The sequence below is a fragment of the Microcaecilia unicolor genome, chromosome 3 (assembly GCF_901765095.1).
Source record: "Microcaecilia unicolor chromosome 3, aMicUni1.1, whole genome shotgun sequence".
NCBI classification, from domain to species: Eukaryota; Metazoa; Chordata; class Amphibia; order Gymnophiona; family Siphonopidae; genus Microcaecilia; species Microcaecilia unicolor.
Genome location: NC_044033.1, coordinates 217,741,539 through 217,763,632, shown reverse-complemented (window position 1 = coordinate 217,763,632; position 22,094 = coordinate 217,741,539). Strand labels below are relative to the sequence as shown.

The following is a 22,094-nucleotide window of genomic DNA, read 5'->3' as shown; positions in this document are numbered from 1 at the left end:
CCTATCGAAAGGCCATGAATAATATAAGATGGACAGTAGACCTAATGCATCTAGCTAAGAGAGACCAGGGGCCTCTGTGTCTTCTTAGTTTGGACGCGGAAAAAGCTTTCGACAGGGTTCATGGCACTTCATGTATAAGGTTCTGGAATTTGTTGGACTCGGGACACAGTTTAGGGGCTGGATACAGGCACTTTATGACTCCCCTAGAGCGTGTGTGAGGGTCAATGGTAGCAATTCAGAGCTGTTTACATTGTATAGAGGCACTCGCCAGGGTTGCCCCGTCACCTTTATTATTCGCCATAATAATGGAGCCCTTCGCTTCTAGGGTGCGAATGAACCCGGGTATTACGGGAATAAATATAGCGGATAGAAAACATAAATTGGCCCTGTTCGCAGATGATGTTTTGCTGTTTGTGACTCGGCCTGAGACTACAATTCCCACTCTTTTAAGAGTCATTGAAGAGTACTCAGCAGTTTCCGGATTCAAAGTAAACATGACTAAGTCCGAGGCATTGAATGTGTCTCTCCCGCTAGAGCTGGAGGAATCCTTGGAGTCTTTATTCTCATTTCGTTGGGCTGCCAAGGGCATACGCTACTTGGGGGTTAATTTAACTTCTAATCTAGAAGAGCTTTTCTCAGCTAATTATAAGGGGTTGGCTAGAGTTCTTGCAGAGGACCTGGAGAGGTGGGGGGAGTTGGCAGTTTCATGGTTTAGCAGGATTGCGATTGTAAAGATGAACTTCTTGTCCAGTCTGTTATATTTGTTTCAAGTTTTACCTGTAATGATGCCTAGGCAATTCCTTGCAGGATTACAGGACCGTATTGTGCGCTTCATCTGGGCGGGTAAACATCCACGACTGTCACGGTCCCTTCTGTACCAAGAGAGGAAACGAGGAGGGCTGAGAGTCCCCAATTTACTTTGGTACTATAGAGCAGCCCAGGGGAAAGCAGCAGTAGAATGGTACCAGGATTATCCGGACAGACAATGGGTGCACTTGGAACAATACTCATTGGCTCAGCACCGCTGGGCGCACTTATTTGGCTCCCAAAATTGCATAGAGTGCTGGAGGAGGGCATGTGTCCATCGATAGGGGTCACTCTCCATTATTGGGATAGTCTCTTTCCTAACAGAAGTTGCGTTTTAACTAGACTGGCCCCTATAGCGTACAATCCTGTTTTTTACCAGGAACAGTGAGAGGGGTATTTACAAGGTGGTATAGGGAGGGTCTGAGAACATGGGGGAAAATGTTTGATGCAGATAAGCTGCTGTCACTTTCTGCTTTAACAGACATCCAGAGGCGGGGAAGGATGAATTCGCATACCAACAGCTGTCACACTTTCTTCAGACTGCGGCGGTACGAGAGGTTATGCGAAGGGAAAAATTAGGACTGGAGATCTGTGAGAAACACACCATATCTAGAGGCCTGATCAGCAGCCTATATAAATGTTGTAGTGAGCAGAATCCACTCTACACCCTTCATAGGATGGGCTGGCAGAGAGACCTGGGTAGAGTTGTGGGAGAGGATAGAAAGGACAGCAACAAAGGTGTCATCTCATGTACCCTTTAAAGAGAATGTGACAAAGGTGCTGTTCAGGTGGTACCTCACGCCGCATCGCCTCCAACTTATATAACCAGCAGCTTCAGACCTATGTTGGAGGGGATGTGGTAAACGGGGTACAATGGGGCATGTGTGGTGGAATTGTGCGAAAGTCAGAGCGTTTTGGAGAGCAGTCCATAGTAGGTTGCAAAGCTGGATGGGGTGTGCAGTCACATGGGCACCTGAAATCTTTTTATTTTCGGTTGAAGCCAAGCCCCCGCAGCAGACTCTATTGAGACATGCAGGGGTGCGGTTAAGCGTGGTTATAGCCTCTTGCTGGAAGCAGGTGGGGGTTCCCCCAGTTAGGAGATGGATCCAAAAACTAAAGTATATATGTGAAATGGAGAGGCTCTTAGCAGAATGTAGGCAACAACAGAGTAAATGGTACAATATATGGAAACCTTTCATTCTTTGTACACCGAGCGAGCAGTGAGATCAGGGAGAGTGATGCATGGTTGGCAGTATTAGGGATTCTGATTTTGGATTGGGGGGGGGGGGGAATGGGGGGATGAGTGGGCTACTCTTTAGCTAAACGTTAAAAATTAAAAAAAATTGAAGTTTTTTTAGATTTCTATAGGTAATTTGATAAAGTGGGACAAAAGTGGTTAAAGTTGATGGAATATGTCTGAGTCAAATTTCAGTACACTAATTGTATTGTTCATGGAGATTATTGTTCTGTTATCAAAGTAAATAAAGACTTCATTCAAACAACAACAAAAAAAATACTATAAATATGGCACCATCTTTGTATGAACACTGACCAGGACTAGTTTTTTAAGTCGTTTTGAGTCTTCAATTTAAATGTGGTTTAGCACCGTTCCTGAAGCAGCCTTTTAATAGGCGAAACAAGGCACACTTATTGGAGGCGTACATCCTGTTGGATGTACATAATGCAACGCAAGACTGCAACATCACCTCTTTGAGCACACTACAAGTACCCTTCTGGTTTTGGACATTCCACGCCCTGCAGCTAAGTACGAAGATTGGTTTTTAGTTACAATGTTCTGCTGGGCTTGTTAGGGGATTTAGTTCAATAAGGGCAGCTTGGGAGCGTTAAGGTTAAGGGGTGGTGGTAACCGGCAGTTTTCTTGTCTCCAGACCTAGTTCTCTTTAGTTTGGTGATTGGTGAGCTCCACATTACTTTTGGGTAAGGGATAGGAGGAGGTTTTTTAAAATCACTTATTTTTCTCACTTAGAGTGAGTTTTTTTGCATGTGATTTGGTTTTCCTCTTCTTTGGTCCCTTACGGAACCCATGATAAAAACGGACCCCTATAATGGTAGTGGCAGATTTACATTGAAATTCTCCCTATCTGGGGATTTGAGGTTCCCTTTGTTTGAATTTATTGTGTGGAGACACCCGCAAACTAAGTGTGCAAACTCTCTGGATTTACAGTAAAACAAACCATCATATTTGAATCCACAGAATTATGCTACAAAACAAGCTTTTTTTTTTAAACACAAACCTTGCTGCCTGTCAGCGATTCCAAGCATCACCAGTACGTGTTGTTCCCTGCAGCAACTGAAAGAACGTCACTTCCGTTCCTCTCGACGCCATGCGATACCACGTTATACTTATGGGAGTTCAGACGGAGCAAAAAAAAAAAAAAAAGAAGAGAGACCTGATACTACAACACCGATGAAAAAAAGAACTAAATCTTGGTAAGAAAGAAACTTTGCAGGATGGGAAATAGCCAGGAAGGAGTAATCCCAGTGAGGAATTGGTGGGTGGGAACTGTCCGGTAGGAACTCATGGTATACCTATGTAAGAAATATAATGTAATGCATTTTTTCCCCTTCTTTTATGACATACTGTTACTGAAGTATTTTATTTGGGTTGAATTTGCTTGAGGAAGCAGTCTACATATATAATGTAATAAAGCATAGCATAATATTATATAGCATACTAATAAAATAAAATTAATTATATTACACCATTAAAATGGCCTCCTGGCCAGGACCCTTGTTCACAAGCTCTAAATATCTTTCCAGTTCGGTTTCTATAAAGAATTTCATAAACTCTGATACACTTGCTAAATCAGAATCATGTATAGTCTCTTCACGCTCTTTCTCCAATGCGTCTATGTCTGTTAATTCGCTCTCCACGAGGCTGTCTCTGGCTGTCCCTTTTCTTTTAGTGTTGTTAGAGGCATATGCAATCTCTAGAAGGCCTTTTATCAAGATTCTTTGAGCTTTTTGTAAAAGGTTGATGGTTCGTCACTTGGTTCTTCAGAATCAATTTCTTGGCCTATGAACCGAAGAAAAGTATTTACAGAACAATAAAATCCATACAATTTTATGTATTTCCCTCCAATATTCAGCCGGCGACAGGTTTAAAAAAAAATACCAACAACTGCAGGCTGATTTATGCCGTATTATTCAGTCCCGGCACTGAATATCCAAGGTGTGGGGTCGCCTCCTCTAATCTACCAGGAATCAGTGATATTTAGCTAATTACCAAGGAGACTTACATGTGCTCAATGCGTGTCAATTTGGAATTACCACCTAGTTACCACGTGGACAGGGCGGTAATTTCATTTTTTTTTACATGCGTCCACTACGCGCGCCACAAAGTAATTTTTATTTTCTGGCATGTGGCTCTAACCGGGTGGTAAAAGGCATGCTATGGGTGTAGACCATAACCACCTGGTTAATGCGTGAGACCTTACCGCTAAGTCAGTGGGTCTGACCCGAAATGGGCGCGAACCAATTTTCATTTTGCCACACATTCATTTTCGGCAAAAAAAAATTTTTAAAAAGGATTTTTTACAGGTGCGCTGAAAAATGGATCTGCACACGTCCAAAACACGTGCCTAAACCAGCACAGGCCATTTTTCGGCACACCTTAGTAAAAGGACCCCTAGTTAACTACAAGGGTAGGAGGCTGAATTATTGGCATTTTTGTTTTGGCTGATCCTCCTCCCAACTGTTCCCCATAAGCTTGCCCCCTCCACACCCCTTAGCGTTATCTGGGTTTAAAAAAGGTTGGACAATTTCCTGGAGGAAAAGTCCATAGTCTGCTTTTGAGACAGACATGGGGAAGCCACTGTTTGCCTGGGATTGGTAGCATGGAATCTTGCTGTTATTTGGGTTTCTGTCAGGTACTTGTGACCTGGATTGGTCACTGTTGGAAGCAGGATACTGGGCTACATGGACCATCGGTCTGACCCAGTAAGGCTGTTCTTATGCTCTTATGTAACCGGATAGTACTGCGGCAATCACAGGCAATATCTAGCAGAACTACCTGCTTAAGTATCACTGAATATTAGCAGATGGTCAGGACAGCAGGGTTTAACTAGGCAAGAGCCTGTCCTGCCCTGTTATACCCCACTGAATATTTACACCTTTCTCTTTTACATAAGAATAGCCATACTGGGTCAGACCAATGGTCCATGTAGCCCAGTATCCTGCTTCCAACAGTGACCAATCCAGGTCACAAGTACCTGACAGAAACCCAAATAATAGCAAGATTCCATGCTACCAATCCCAGGGCAAACAGTGGCTTCCCCATGTCTGTCTCAAAAGCTGGGTCCATCCAGCCCAGCCTCCTGCTTCCAACAGTGGCCAAACCAGGTCACAAATACCTGGCAGAAACCCAAATAGTAGCAACACTCCAATCTACCAATCCTGAGGCAAGCAGTGGCTTCCCCCATGTTTGTCTCAATAGCAGACTATGGACATTTCCTCCAGGAACTTGTCAAAACCTTTTTTTAAACCCAGATGCGCTAACCCACTGTTACCACATTCTCTGGCAACGAGCTCCAGAGCTTAACTGTTCGCTGAGAGAAAAATATTTCCTCCTCTTTGTTTTAAAAGTATTTCCATGTAACTTCATGGAGGAGTGGCCTAGTGGTTAGAGCAGTGGACTTTGATCCTGGGGAACTGAGTTCAATTCCCCCTGCAGCTCCTTGTGACTCTGGGCAAGTCACTTAACTCTCCATTACCCCTGGTACAAATAAGTACCTGAATACACTATGTAAACCGCTTTGAATGTAGTTGCAAAAAAAAAAAAAAAAAAACAGAAAGGCGGTATATCAAGACCCATTTCCCCTTCCCTTCATTGAGTGTTTCCTAGTGTTTGTACTTTTTTGGAGTAGAAAATGGATTCACTTCTTCTCGTTCTATACAATTCAGGATTTTGTAGACCTCTGTCATATCTCCCCTCAACCATCTCTTTCCCAAGCTGAACAGCTCTAACCTCTTAAGCCTTTCCTCATATGAGAGGAGTTTCAGCCCCTTTATGATTAATGTAGAATAACGGACTCAGTGCCTGCTTTTTTTTTTTTTTCACATCAGAATAAGCAAAATGCAGTGCTTACTTTTCGTTTTATTCCATGTTCTGTAAATTGATTCTTTGAGCTGTATGCGTGTTCTATGTCAATTTGCTCACACATCTGCTGAACTGTCAAATAAATCACAAACAAGCAAATTAGTACCTTCTCTCCATTTAGCGAAAGCTACATACCTGTAGTAGGTATTCTCCAAGGACAGCAGGCTGATTGTTCTCACATGTGGGTGACGTCCACGGTAGCCCCTCGGATCGGAGATCTTCACTAGCAGCGTTTGCTACCCCTCGCGTGCGCATGCGCGACCGTCTTCCCGCCCAAACGCGAGCGTGCTCGTCAGTCCAGTAAAAAGCAAAGACAAGGGAAGACGGGCGGGTTGGTGAGAACAATCAGCCTGCTGTCCTCGGAGAATACTTTCTACAGGTATGTAGCTTTCGCTTTTTCGGAGGACAAGCAGGCTGCTTGTTCTCACTGATGGGGTATCCCTAGCCCCCAGGCTCACTCAAAACAACAAATATTGGTCAACTGAGCCTCGCAAAGGCGAGGACATAACCGAGATTGACCTAAACTTATCCAACTAACTGAGAGAGCAGCCTGGAACAGAATAAAAATGGGCCTAGGGGGGGTGGAGTTGGATTCTAAACTTCGAACAGATTCTGCAGCACCGACTGTCTGAACCGACTGTCGCGTCGGGTATCCCGCTGAAGGCAGTAATGTGATGTGAATGTGTGGACAGATGACCACGTCGCAGCCTTGCAAATCTCTTCGATAGTGGCTGACTTCAAGTGGGCCACTGACGCCGCCATGGCTCGAACACTATGAGCCGTGACATGACCCTCAAGAGTCAGCCCAGCCTGGGCGTAAGCGAAGGAGATGCAATCTGCTAGCCAATTTGAGATGGTGCGTTTCCAGACAGCCACTCCCCTTCTGTTGGGATCAAAAGAAACAAACATTTGGGCGGACTGTCTGTGGGGCTGTGTCCGCTCCAAGTAGAAGGCCAATGCTCGCTTGCAGTCCAATGTGTGCAGTTGACGTTCAGCAGGCCAGGTATGAGGATGGGGAAAGAAAGTTGGCAAGACAATTGACTGGTTCAGATGGAACTCCGACACCATCTTCGGCAAGAACTTAGGGTGAGTGCGGAGGACTACTCTTATGATGAACTTTGGTATAAGGAGCATGAGCTACCAAGGCTTGAAGCTCAATGACTCTGCGAGCTGAAGTAACTGCCACCAAGAAAATGACCTTCCAGGTCAAGTACTTCAGATGGCAAGAATTCAGTGGCTCAAAAGGAGGTTTCATCAGCTGGGTGAGAACGACATTGAGATCCCATGACACTGTAGGAGGTTTGATGGGGGGCTTTGACAAAAGCAAACCTCTCATGAAGCGAACACTAAAGGCTGTCCCGAGATCGGCTTACCATCCACACGGTAATGGTGTGCACTAATCGCACTAAGATGAACTCTTACAGAGTTGGTTTTAAGACCAGACATAGACAAGTGCAGAAGGTATTCAAGCAGGGTCTGTGTAGGACACGAGCGAGGATCTAGGGCCTTGCTCTCACACCAGACAGCAAACCTCCTCCATAGAAAGAAGTAACTCTTCTTAATGGAATCTTTCCTGGAAGCAAGCAAGACTCGGGAGACACCCTCAGAGAGACCCAAGGAGGCAAAATCTACGCTCTCAACATCTAAGCCATAAGAGCCAGGGACCGGAGGCTGGGATGCAGAAGCACCCCCGCGTTCTGAGTAATGAGGGTCGGAAAACACTCCAATCTCCACGGTTCTTCGGAGGACAACTCCAGAAGAAGAGGGAACCAGATCTGACGTGGCCAAAAGGGAGCGATCAGAATCAAGGTGCCTCGATCTTGCTTGAGTTTCAACAAAGTCTTCCCCACCAAAGGTATGGGAGGATAAGCATACAGGAGGCCTTCCCCCCAATCCAGAAGAAAGGCATCAGACGCTAGTCTGCCATGGGCCTGAAGCCTGGAACAGAACTGAGGGACCTTGTGGTTGGCTCGAGTAGCAAAGAGATCCACCAAGGGGTGCCCCTCTCTTGGAAAATCTCGCGTGCCACTCTGGAATTGAGCGACCACTTCGTGAAGTTGCATGATCCTGCTCAATCTGTCGGCCAGACTGTTGTTTAAGCCTGCCAAATATGTGGCCTGAAGAAACATGCCGTACCGGCGAGCCCAAAGCCAATTCTCATGGCCTCCCTGACACAGGGGGCGAGATCCGGTGGCCCCCTGCCTTGTGATGTAATACATGGCAACCTGATTGTCTGTATGAATTTGAATAATTTGTTGGGACAAGCCGATCCCTGAAAGCCCTTAGAGCGTTCCAGACTGCTCGCAGCTCCAGGAGATTGATCTGTAGACCTTGTTCCTGGAGGGACCAACTCCCTTGGGTGTGAAGCCCATCAACATGAGCTCCCCACCCCAGGAGAGACACATCCGTCGTCAGCACTTTTTGCGGCTGAGGAATTTGGAAAGGACGTCCCAGAGTCAGACTGGACCGAATTGTCCACCAATGCAGGGATTGGAGAAAAACTGTGGACAGCTGGATCACGTCCTTTAGATCCCCCGCAGCTTGATACCACTGGGAAGCTAGGGTCCATTGAGCTGATCTCATGTGAAGGCGAGTCACATGCACTGTGGAGGCCATGTGGCCCGAGCAATCTCAAACATCTGCTAAGCTGTGATGTGCTGAGACGCCCGCACCCAGGAAACGAAGGACAAAAGATTGTCGGCCCTCGCTTCCGGAAGGTAGGCACGAGCTGTCTGAAGAGTTCAGCAGAGCTCCTATGAATTCGAGTTTTGAACTGGAAGAAGATGGGACTTTGGATAATTTATCACAAACCCTAGCGGCTCCAGGAGCCGAATAGTCATCTGCATGGACTGTAGAGCTCCTGCTCGGAGGTTTTCTTCACCAGCCCAATCGTCAAGATAAGGGAACACGTGCACTCTCATTCTGCGTAGAGACGCCGCTACGACAGCCAGGCATTCTGTGAACACCCTGGGCGCGGAGGCGAGACCCAAAGGGTAGCACACAATACTGAAATGTGCCGTGGTTCCCAGACGGAATCGAAGATTCCGTCTGTGAGCTGGCAGTATCAGGATGTGAGTGTAAACATACTTAAGTCCAGAGAGCATAGCCAATCGTTTTCCTGAATCATGGGAAGAAGGGTGCCCAGGAAAGCATCCTGAACTTTTCTCGGACCAGATATTTTTTCAGGGCCCTTAGGTCTAGTATGGGACGCACCCCCCCCCTGTTTTCTTTTCCACAAGGAAAGTACCTGGAATAGAATCCCAGCCCTATTGCCCCAGTGGCACGGGCTCGACCCCGCATTGGCGCTGAGAAGGGCGGAGAGTTCCTCTGCAAGTACCTGCTGTGGTGGAAGCTGAAGGACTGAGCTCCCGGTGGGCAATTTGGAGGCTTTGAGGCCAAATTGAGGGAGTATCCCAGCCGCACTATTTGAAGAACCCACAGCTCGGAGGTTATGAGAGGCCACCTCTGTTGAAAAAAGTTAACCTCCCCCCGACCAGTAGATCGTCCGGCACGGACACTTGGATTCCGGCTATGCTCTGCTGGAGCCAGTCAAAAGCCCGCCCCTTGCTTTTGCTGGGGAGCTGCAGGGGCCTGTTGAGGCGCACGCTGTTGATGGGAAACGAGCGCGCTGGGGTTTGGCCTGGGCAGCAGGCTGGCAAGAGGGAGGATTGTACCTACACTTACTCGAATAGGGAACAGTCCTCCTTCCCCCATAAAAACGTCTACCAGTCAAGGTAGAGGCTGAAGGCGCCCGGCGGGAGAATTTGTCGAAAGCAGTGTCCTGCTGGTGGAGTTGCTCTACCACCTGTTCAACCTTGTCTCCAAAAATATTATCCCCCGGCAAGGAGAATCCGCAATCCGCTGCCATGAGAGTCTGCGCATCACCACACCTTGAGCAGCGGCCCTGGACGTGACATCAAAACTATCGTAAACACCCCTAGCCAGGAATTTACGACACGCCTTCAGCTGCCTGACCACCTGCTGAAAAGGCTTGGCTTGCTCAGGAGGGAGTTTGTCCACCAAGTTCGCCAAACGAATCCAAGGTTTTAGGGTCTCTGCCCGGGGGGCGCCGAAGCATACTCCCTAGAACTCTTGACCTTCTTAAGGGCCAATCCACCACACCGGAGTCGTGAGGCAACTGAGTCCGCATCAACTCCAGGTCCCCATGGATCCGATACTGGGACTCAACCTTCTTGGGAATGTGGGGATTAGGTTAGCGGCTTCGCCCAGTTGCCAGCAATGTCTTTGAGGACACGATGCATGGGTACTGTGGACGATTCCTTAGGTGGCGAAGGATAGCCCAAAAGCTCAAACATTTCAGCCCTTGGCTCATCCTCCTTAACCACAGGGAGGGGAATGGCCGTAGACATTTCCCGGACAAGGCTGCGAAAGATAGACTCTCGGGAGGAGAAAGCTGCTTTTCAGGAGAGGGAGTAGATCAGAAGGAAGACCGTCAGACTCCTCGTCAGAGAATATCTGGTGTCTTCTCTGCCTCCACCGAGGCCTCACCATCGGTATCAGACACCAGTTCATGAACTTCTGTCCGAAGCCGTGCCCGCCTCGGACTCCGTGGGAACATGGCCATGATGGGTATGTCGAGAGGAAGACTCCCGTGCCGGCGGCGATGAAGCTCCCTCCATCGATGTCGTCGGGGAGGCAGCCGATGCAGGTACTGCAAGCGGTACCGGTACTGGAGACCTGGGCATGGGCCAGCCGTCGCCTCACTCAACGGCACCGGCGGCGCAAGCACCCCCAGTACCGGAGAAGGGCGCAAACAGCTCTTCCAGGATCCCGGGAAGGATGGTCCGGAGGCTCTCGTTCAGAGTGGCTGTCGAGGAAGGCAAGGAGTCCAGTACCAGGCGACGAGCTCAGAATCTGTCTGAGACGCGGAGGCGGTACCGAGCTGTTCACAGTTAGAGCGCATCAACACCTCCTGTATGGAGGGCGAGCGGAAAAGGAATCCTCCCGAGCGTCGACGCTTAGGGGGTGCCAGTTCCCCCGGCGACCCAGAGCTCTCGGTACCACGTCTGGAAGGTGACTGGTGCCGGTGCTTCTTTGCCTTTGCACAAAGCAGGTCACCGGGACCCTCCCGTACCGAAGAGGACGTCTAATCCAGACGCCTCCTCGGTGCCCGAAGAAGGTCGATACCGGGGGGTCTGTACCAAAGGAGCCCTCGAGGCAGGCGGAGACCTACTCGAGGGCTCATCACCGCCACCAGCAGGGGAATGGACAGCTCTCACCTGCGCTCCTGAAGAAGATGCACCACCGCGACATCAGTACACACCGATGACCCCGGTACCGTAGACGTTGAAGCATCGGCCAATGACCTCGGTACCGTAGACGTCGATGCACCGGGCGAGGCCCCGAACAAAATGGTTCCACTGGGGCCAATCTTGCTACCTGAGTCCCTTTTCTTCAACAAAAGACAGAGTGCAGGCCTGGGACGGTGCCCGGCACCCAGACACTGAAGACACGAAACGTGCCTATCAGTGAGCGAAATAGCCTGGCTGCACTGCGTGCACTTTTTGAAGCCGCTGGAGGCTTCGATGACATGGGCGGAAAAATCACGCCGCGAAGTCAAAATTCGCGATGACGATGGCACCAAAAAAGAAGGGAAAACCCCATACAGGCGGCCACAAAAAGGCTGCTCTCGAAAGCGAAAGGAACTTAACGGGGAAAAAAACCTCAAATAAGGGTGTTTTTTTTTAAAACAATACGCAAAGAAAGCAACGGAGAAAAAGCGCAAAGACTTCCGAACGGAAAGAACACCGGCAAAAGACGGGAGGGCCTCCTCAGGGCACAGACCGACCAAAAAAACAGCCGTCCTGAGCCACGGGAAGACGGTCCGCAGCATGCGCACGGTGCATGCGCACAGGCGAGGTGCTAGCAAACACTGTTGCTAGTGAAGATCTCAATCCGAGGGGCTACCGTGGACGTCACCCACATGTGAGAACAAGCAGCCTGCTTGTCCTCGGAGAATGTAGAAATTTATATTAGCAAAAAAGTATATAAATTCTTACTTTAAATGCTATGGTTGTGCAGTTCATCAAACCTTTCTTTGCTCTGAAGGAGCATTCACTCTCAATTTGCAGACACCCTTGTTGATCGTGTACTCGTGTCTAAGACTTGCGTTTGTTTTCTTTGAAATGAATCCAGGCAGGTCTGTGTAATATTAAGTAACTTGTTCCTTTAGCCATTCAACGGCACTGTTCCCTCTAAGCTGTGCGGGAGTCCCCACTACAGTCCTGCCATTGGGGGGTGCTGTTTCACTATTACATTTTCAATAGTGAGGGACAGGCAAGTTCTGCAGACTCCAGGGAACCTGCCTGTCTCTAGTGATTCAAAACAGAATACTGAAGCACCCCCCCCCCCCCCCCCCAACTGGCAGCAATGCAGTTGGAGGCTCCCGCACAGCTTAGTCCAGAAGCCTATGTGACTTGAAGCTTGTTTTTGTCCCCTACTGGAAGAACCCAGGAGCCACTCAAGAGGCATAAGGTGGTCCCTCAGCTCACAGGAGATAGATGTGTGGGAGTTGGTAGTTACACACTGGAGAAACAGAACAAGGCCCTTTGTTCAGATTGTGAGTCTACAGAGGGAGGATCAGAAGGTCACATGGATGGATTTGGTAATTTTGTACAATTAGCTACATATCAGATTGTTACCTGGGTATCTGTCACCTTCCATCCGGTATTCTGCATTAAAACAAAAGAAACAGTGATACAGTGTCAGAGAATAAAAATAAATACAACAATCTAAACTGAATAAAGCCTATCAAATTCTACAGGTTGCGATTAAAAATCTAAAAGAAGTGACAAAGAGGCTCTAGCGTTCATTTTCAAAGCATAACCGGATGTCTCAAAAGACCAAAATGGACATCCCTGTGCTTGAAATGTCCAAATAGCAAGGGGGTAATGTTCTGGGCGTGTTTTGGGTGGCACTAGAGAGGGCCCTGAAATCTGGACATCCAACAGCAATTACCAAAGTAGAAGAAACGTCCATAACATTTTATAGATCTGGCATTTAGCACATCCAGATTACAGATAGGTACTCTAATCGAGCAGCAGTCCCACTGGAGGTATTAAGGCCTGGCAAACCAACTCGATCGCACCAGTGGTTCCTATCTCCCTCTCTCTCCCCTGAGAGTAGAGAGGTTTGGTAGCCGTGTTAGTCCACTTTTAAACATTTCACAGGACCACACGGTCATTCACAAAGGAAAAATATTCAACATTAAGGAATCTTTCAAGTGCTTATCTTCCAATGTGGTATATATCATTCAGTGTAAAAAATGCAATGAAGGCTGCTACATTGGAGAAACAAGTCAGATGCTAAAGAACAGATTTAATTTACATAGACACCATATGAAAAATGCTAGTACCAATCAGGATGTCACCTCTGTGGGGCAGCACTTTACAAAACCAGAACACTGTACCAGTGATTTCATGGTAAGAATCCTGAAAGGGAACTTTAAATAGAGGAACATAAGACCCTTTTGAAGTCAGAATGATTAAATATTTTGACACCCACCAGACGGGACTTAACAAAGATCTGGGGTTTCTAGCCCATTATAAACCATAAAATTGTACTGCTTTGTCACCCTCCAATCTCCATGCATATCTCCCTGTCCCTCATCCACCCAACTCTTCTTGTCTCTCACCTATCCACCCCCATCCTGTTAGACTGTCACTGAAATGCTTTGATGTTTCACTTATATATACTGTCATCTATCAGCATTTGCTTATTTCCGATCTGACGAAGAAGGGCAACTTTCGAAAGCCAATCAAGAAATGTATTAAGTTATGTCCAATAAAAAAGTATCTTATTTTCTTTCCATGTTTTATTTCTATTGACCCCTGAGAGTGAAACCGGAAGGCGATACCAGACTCTGACTGTCAGGTATTATGGGCATTCTTATAGAACAGAAAACAAGTCTGTGGAGTAGCCTAGTGGCTAGTACACGTGGACTGGAAACCAGATTCAAATCCCACTTCAACTCTTGGGTTTTTATTTTGTTAGCTTGTGAGCCCTCCAGAAACAGAAAAATACTACTTTACCTAAATATATTTAAGACACCTGCAAGCCTGAAGTTTTATTGAAGTGATGTAGGTTACTACTACTTATCATTTCTGTAGCGCTACTAGATGTATGCAGCTCTGTACACTGGACATAAAGAGACAGTCCCTGCTCAAAACAGTTACAATCTAACTAGGACAGACAAACAGGACAAATAAGGGATAAGGGAATTACTAAGATGGGAATGATAAAACATGGGTACTAAACAGTGGCATAGCTAGGTGAGACCACAGGGGCCCGGGCCCCCCAAATTTCATCTGGGCCCCTGGTTTTGCTGGCAGGGATCCCCAGCCCCCGCCAGCTGAAGTCTTGTCCAGCACCATTTTCTGGCTCCGCTGCGTTCCCTGCCCTGCTCTCTCTTCCTCCTCAGTTCCTGCACGCTCCTTTTAATGAAATTGAGCATGCAGGACGTGAGGAGGAAGAGAGAGCAGGGCAGGGAGTATAGCGGCGCTAGAGACCGGAGCTGGAGAAGGATTCAGTTAGCATGGGTTTGGGACCCCCGCCATCCAAGGTATTTGTTGCTGTGGGGTGTAGCAGGGCGATGGGGGGGGAGCGGTGAGGCCGTAGGAGGGGCGGCAGCAGGGCAGCAGACTAAAATGTGCCTCCCCCCCCCCACCTTGGCCTCTGGCCCCCTCTCACCGCAAGGTCTGGGTATGCCCCTGCTACTAAACACGTGAGTAAGGGTTAGGAGTTAAAAGCAGCATCAAAAAGGTGGGCTTTTAGCCTAGATTTGAAGGCGGCCAAAGCTGAAGCTTGATGTACCACGGCTCAGGAAATCTATTCCAGGCATATGGTGCAGCAAGATAAAAGGAATGGAGTCTGGAGTTAGCAGTGGAGGAAAAAGGTATAGTAGGTATTTTTCTGTTCCTGGGGGGCTCACAACATAAAAAAAAAAAAAAAGTTTAAAAGTGGAATTTGAACCTAGGAACCATGGTTTACAGTCCACTGTCTAACCACTAGGCTGGCCCATGGTCTGGACAGACATCTGCACATTTAACCTCTGCACAATATTAAATGTAATTGTCACCCGGCAATGACAATGCTAACAAAACTATGTAAGCCACATTCAGCCTGCAAATAGGTGGGATAATGTGGGATACAAATGCAATAAATAAATAAAATCTGTGTGGCAATTTTCTAAGAACGCTGCTATATAGAGGTTCATGAACAGGTTTCACCTGTTCCAAATTTGGACGTTTTAGTTTGGACATTCCAGTGCATGGATGTCTGTCTCGCGTACTTTCAACCACAAGTGAGAGTGGATGTCAGTGAACTCGATGTCTGTCACTGATTCTGGGTAGCATGTCGACGTGCAGGGAATGGTATTAAAAATGTTGGGACTTAAATCACCTATAAAGGGTCTTTATGACCTGCTTGTGTTGGTACTGACTGGAGGAGAGCTGATATAAGAGTCAGTGGCCCGATTCCTTAGACAGATGAGAAGGTTAAAAGAATTATCTAACTTCGAATCACTTAGATTGGTAATCCAAAGAATTGTGACACCATGTTTTGACTACTGTAATGAGTAATTAACAAGGATATCTAAAATATGTTTTAAAAAAACACTTCAGGTAGCCCAAAATGCTGTTGCTCGGATCCTGGTAGGATGTTCATGATACTTAACAATTACGTTGGTTCCAGATTGAACAAGGATAAAAATTAAGGTTTTATTCTTAATTTTTAAAGTTTTAAATAATTGTGTTTCTGTGGTTATTGTTTCCCGTCCGCCACCCTGGGGCCTTGAGATTAGGCTAATGCAGCAATGGTGGACATGTCATCATCTCATGTAATCAAATTAGAGGAGTATCATGACTCAATTTTTTACATAATTGGTCTAAGATTCTGGAATACCATGGCATATCATTTAAGAATGCTGCAGAGTATCGATGCATTTGAAAAAAAAAAAAAAAAAAAAAGGATAGAAAACCTTTTTATTTCAACAGGATAACTTCATTCTTACAATATTCCACCATGCTTGCACTGTGCAGCTCTAAACAAACCAATTCTTTAGAACTATCTAACAATTCAGTCATTCTTCTCTCTGAGTAGCTGTAAAAACCCAAACCAGTGGTGACAATTTTGTGCCTTCTTAGCAGTCTTTCAAGTCTGTTGCACGTGGACATAATCTGGTCCCCATCCATTTGCAATCCTCCCCTCGCCATTCCTTTTCATCCGTCCTCATCCCATCCCCATGGTAATAATTACTTTTTTGTCCCCCATCCCTGTGGGCTTCCCATATCCTCGCTCGTGTGTACACCTCTAGTGCCCACACTTGAGGACCAACGGGGGAGGACTGACCCTGGTGATGGCTGTGGGGGATCAGGTAACTGTAGTGGGGCAGGGGGTATTTGACTGCTGTCATGGGTCGGGTATATCAGAGGGGCTATGGAATAGTGGTCTGGGAAGGTGGGGGAGGCATGCATTGGAGTAAGGGCCGTGTTGGGTGGGGGGAGCATGCCAATGCTGGGATTACATCTATATGGGGAGAGAATGTACATTTACCCCCCCCCAAGTCCAGCTTTCTAAAATTTCTGTTTCCATCTAGAGATATGGAGGAACTGGGATGTGCAGCCTTGCTCGTGTTTTTAAAGAGCCTATACCAGGGCTGGGCAATCTCAGTCCTCAAGGGCCACAACTCATCAGGATTTCCCCAATGAATATACATGAAATCTATTTGCATGCACTGCCTCCGATTGTATGCAAAGGAGGTCATGGCATATTCATTAAGCAATTCCTAAAACCAGACTGGGTTGCGGCCCTTGAGGAACGAGTTTGCCCTCCCCTGGGCTATAATTGGCAGAGCCCCTTGTAAAACAGTATGAGAATTCCCACATGTCCTGACTTAGATGCTGGAATTCCCCATGGCAACGTCCTTCTAATTACCATCTCTTTTCGTGGCAACCCTGATAGTTGTCACATCAGTTGTCTGGATGGATCACCCAGGTAATCCCACTTTGTAATCTACCCTGTTCAGATTTCACAGTAGTGAAAACCCATTGCTATGCATCCTCGCCAGAGTCCTGTTCTTAACTTATCTCTGGTAATGCCCGAGACCTATCACCAAGATTGCAAGTTTAAAAATATTTAAAAAATAAATAAATTTAAGAGAGAACATAACAGAATAAAAAAAAAGGAATGTTGGGGGAAAGGGAAAGAAGGAGTCATAAACACAAGTGAAGTGACAACAAAGCAGAAATCTCTCTTCTCTACAGACAGACTGTATATCTAATTCTGATAAACTTCATATTCTGCCAGTTAATGCTTTAACTCAAGAAAAGAAATCAAACTAAAAGAAAATGCTACTTTACCTCCAGATTTTGTAAACATTTATTCAATTCATGACGGTAACTGAGAGAAAAGCATGTTTCCACCTCAGTAGAAACAACCACTGGTTTTGGAATCCTCCGTTTCTGACACCTACAGAGAAAACAGTCACTGGGATTATTCAGGAAGAGTTCAGCTCTAGAAGATAGAGATGGGACAGGCAAGAGATATGAGACATACCTACAGGTAACGAGTCCTGGGATTATTCTGGGAGATAGTGATCCCAGTTTATAGAGGTGGGGCAGGAGGAGGGAAGAGATTTACCTATGGGTACAAGAGTCACTGGGATTATTCTAGCAGATATTTATTTTTTGTTACATTTGTATCCCACATTTTCCCCACCTATTTGCAGGCTCAATGTGGCTTACATAGTACCGTAGCATGTTTTGCCGGTTCCGGTATGAACAAATACAAGGTGTGCACAAGTACAGAAGGGGTGGTTGCGGTAGAACAGGTTCATATATGGTAGATACAGTGGGGGAGATTAGGTAGGAAGATGGAGAGGTTGGGGTGTGTCCCTTATGTTCTTGTGTAGCAGGTACTATAGTTCTTATGTTGGGGTCAGTGGGGTACGCCTTTGGAACAGGTGCGTTTTAAGTGTTTTCCGGAACTTTAGGTGGGCTCAACATTGTTTTTACTATTTTTGGCAGTGCGTTCCATAGTTGGTGCGCTTAAATAGGAGAAGCTGGATGCATATGTTGATTTATATTTGAGTTCTTTGTTGTTTGGGTAGTGGAGATTAAGGTATGTTCGAGCTGATCTTGTTGTGTTTCTGGTTGGCAGGTCTATGAGGTCTTTCATGTATCCTGGGCTTTCGCCGTAGATAATTTTATGGACCAGGAAGCAGATTTTGAAAGCAAATGCGTTCTTTGATTGGGAGCCAGTGCAGTTTTTCTCGGAGGGGTTTTTGGGCTTTCAAAACACGATTTTCCAAATATAAGCCTGGCTGCTGTGTTTTGAGCGGTCTGGAGTTTCTTTATAATTATTCTTTACAGACCGGCGTAGATTCCGTTGCAGTAAGTCTGCATGGCTTAGTAACCATTGATTATATCAAGTTGCGAAATATTTTCCCTTGGGAAGAATGGTTTCACACGTTTAAGTTTCCACATTGAGTGGAACATTTTCTTTATGGTGGATTTCGCTTGATTCTCTAGTGAGAGGTTCCGGCCGATTGTTACTCCGAGGATTTTCAGACTGTCTGCGATAGGAAGGGTGTAACCTGGGGTGTTTATGTTTGTGGGTTTATATGTGTTGTATTGGGATGAGATTATGATTATTAATCCCCACGGGATAGTTATGGGACAGGTAGAAGGAATGAGATTTACCTATGAGTAAGAGTGTCATTGGGGATATTCTAGGAGAAGAAACATAGGACAGATGGAGGGAATGAGGTACACCTATGTGATCTTGGTTCCCTGTGATTAATCAGCTGGAGGCAGATCAGCAAAATCTTTTCATTAGCACAGAATTTGCCAGTCCCCGCAGAGTTACTCGAAACCAGCTGTGCTTCCTAGCCGTCGGTTCCAATACACACATCCTGCTCTTTACAGGTGGAGTCACAAACTTTTCACTTCATCAACATTCCTCTCTTTCAGTATGGGGAAGGGTTAGGGATGGTCCTCCACACCCCCAGTGCAGAGAGGAGTTGAAACTGGTGTCTGCTGCAGAAGAGACTGCAGTGGCACCATGTTTTAATTGGCAAAGATTGAGCTGGTTTATACAGAAGAAATGGTGGGTGGGTATGGGGTCTGTGAGAAAATATTGAACAGCTTCATTCCCAAAACTACTGTATATTATCAGTGCCAGATCAAAGACTAGTCCCAACCCAGCAATGGGGCATAGAGGGAAATAACATAGGTAGGGTAGTGTAGAAATGAGATACATGATGGGGATGGAGAGAAAATTCCTGGAGGGCTAGAGTGGGTTGCAAGTCGAAGAGGATGGGTGGTAGAGACATTATGCCATAGCAGGCAGAGAAAATGGGGAGTGAAGATGGAAAAGATCTGTGATTGTCCATCCCTCTACTCCCTTCCCCCTCATCTATCAATGATTCCTATTTGTCCTTAATAGTCGCTCTCGCCTTACTTATTCAATTTCTTCCACCCTTTTCCAATCAATGAATACTCTATCTCCTCATCCTCTGAGAAAAATGAAATTATTCAGCCATACAACAAAGATCAGAAAACTAGCTATACCTGCTCAGGATGCCTTTTATATCCTAGAAGGAAATGAGACAGAAATTATTTCTCGTGATATTCCATAAATTATGAGTAGACATTATACACCATCATAGCAGTCTAGAAAGGGGCATATATATTTAGGAATGTACAGGACACCTATAGGAAGTCTATTCTGTAAGGAAAGTAGGTATCTACTGGCTGATATTCAGAAGCCACGATTGCAACTTGGCCAGTTAAATGCCCTCAAGCTGGCTAGCCACCGATATTCAGTGGGAGATAACTGGCTATCTCCCTCTGAATATCGCCAGTTACTGATAGACATTATATCACGCGATGTAACCGGCTATTCACTGATTTTTATCATGGGTTTGGCGGCCATCTTTGGCCTCCTGTATAGGTGGTATATCTTTTGGTCGGTTTGAAGTTAACTGGCCAGCGCCGAATATCAGCTTGGCCAGCTACATTCGAACCAAAGCGAAGTTACTTAAACCTGTAGCAGGGATTCTCGAGGACAGGAGGCTGATTGTTCTCACTGATGGGTTGACGTCCGTCAGCAGCCCCAGGAACGGAAATCTTCCTAGCAACAAAGCTTGCTAGCCCTTGCGCGCACGTGTGGCTCACCGCGCATGCACGACCGTCTTCCTGCCCGCAGCGCGAGCGTGCCCCTCAGTCAAGTAAAAAGCAAAGACAAGGAAGACACAACTCCAAAGGGGAGGTGGGCAGGGTTGGTGAGAACAATCAGCCTGCTGTTCTCGGAGAATACCTGCTACAGGTAAGTAACTTCGCTTTCTCTGAGGACAAGCAGGCTGCTTGTTCTCACTGATGGGGCATCCTAGCCCCCAGGCTCACTCAAAATAACAACACTGGTCAATTGGGCCTCGCAACGGCAAGGACATAACTGAGATTGACCTAAAAACAGAACAACTACAGAGTGCAGCCTGGAACAGAATAAAATGGACCTAGGGGGGTGGAGTTGGATTCTAAACCCCAGATTCTGCAGGCACCAACTGCCCGAACTGACTGTCACATCGGGTATCCTGCTGAAGGCAGTAATGAGATGTGAATGTGTGGACTGAAAACCACGTCGCAGCCTTGCAAATCTCTTCAATAGTGGCTAACTTCAAGCGGGCCACTGACGCTGCCATGGTTCTAACACTGTGAGCCGTGATATGACCCTCAAGAGTCAGCCCAGCCTGGGCGTAAGTGAAGGAAATGCAATCTGCTAGCCAATTAGAAATAGTGCATTTCCCGATAGGTACTCCCCTTCTGTTGGGATCAAAAGACACAAACATTTGGGCGGACTGTCTGAATGGTCATGTCTGCTCCACATAGAAGGCCAATGCTCTACTGCAGTCCAACGTGTGCAACTGACATTCAGCAGGGCGGGTATGAGGAGGGGGAAAGAATGTTGGCAAGACAATTGACTGGTTCAGATGGAACTCCGACACCACCTTCGGCAAGAACTTAGGGTGAGTGCGGAGGACTACTCTGTTATGATGAAATTTAGTATAGGGAGCATGAGCTACCAAGGCTCGAAGCTCACTGACCCTACGAGCTGAAGTATCAGCCACCAAGAAAATTGACCTTCCAGGTCATGTACTTCAGATGGCAGGAATTCAGTGGCTCAAAAGTAGGTTTCATCAGCTGGATGAGAACGACATTGAGATCCCAGACACTGTAGGAGGCTTGATAGGGGGCTTTGACAAAAGCAAACCTCTCATGAATCGAACAACTAAAGGCTGTCCAGAGATAGGCTTACCCTCTACACGGTAATGATAACACTGATTGCACTAAGGTGAACCCTTACGGAGTTGGTCTTAAGACCAGACTCGGACAAGTGCAGAAGGTATTCAAGCAGGGTCTGTGTAGGTACAAGAACGAGGATTTAGGGCCTTGCTGTCACACCAGACGGCAAACCTCTTCCATTTGAAAGAACAACACCTCTTCGTGGAATCTTTTCTGGAAGCAAGCAAGACTTAGGAGACACCCTCAGAAAGACCCAAGGAGGCAAAGTCTACGCTCTCAACATCCAGGCCATGACAGCCAGGGACTGGAGGTTGGAATGCAGAAACGCCCCCTCGTTCTGAGTAATGAGGGTCGGAAAAACACTGCAATTTCCAACGGTTCTTCGGAGGTCAACTCCAGAAGAAGAGGGAACCAGATCTGACGTGGCCAGAAAGGAGCGATCAGAATCATGGTTCCGCGATCCTGCTTGAGTTTCAGCAAAGTCTTCCCACCAAGGGCATGGGGGGATACGCATACAGTAGGCCCTTCCCCCAGTTGAGAAAGGCATCTGACGCTAGCCTGCCGTGGGCCCTGAAGTCTGGAACAAAACTGAGGGACCTTGTGATGGGTCTGAGTAGCAAAGAGATCGACCAAGGGGGTGCCCCACGCTTGAAAGATTCTGACCGTACCACACTCGAGTTGAGGGACCACTCGTGAGGTTGCATTATCCTGCTCAATCTGTCGACCAGACTGTTGTTTACGCCTGCCAGATACGTGGCCTGTAGAAACATGCCGTGCCGGCGAGCCCAAAGCCACATCCTGACTGCTTCCTGACACAGGGGGCGAGAACTGGTGACCCCCTGCTTGTT

The 22,094-nt window shown here is 46.8% G+C and overlaps 1 protein-coding gene across 1 annotated transcript in view; it reads right to left on the bottom strand.

Moving 5' to 3' along the window:
* Nucleotides 1-3,406: 3,406 nt before the first annotated feature.
* Nucleotides 3,407-22,094, bottom strand: part of LOC115464362 (E3 ubiquitin-protein ligase TRIM39-like) — a 36,631-nt gene continuing 17,943 nt past the window's right edge. Inside the window, exons 5-9 of the mRNA XM_030194749.1 lie at nt 19,516-19,538; nt 17,305-17,413; nt 12,589-12,618; nt 5,916-5,998; nt 3,407-3,844 (exon numbers count right to left, since the gene is read on the bottom strand). Of these exons, the coding sequence (XP_030050609.1) occupies nt 5,969-5,998; nt 12,589-12,618; nt 17,305-17,413; nt 19,516-19,538 (192 nt within the window). The 3' untranslated portion in view covers nt 3,407-3,844; nt 5,916-5,968. The remainder of the gene's footprint in view (nt 3,845-5,915; nt 5,999-12,588; nt 12,619-17,304; nt 17,414-19,515; nt 19,539-22,094) is intronic.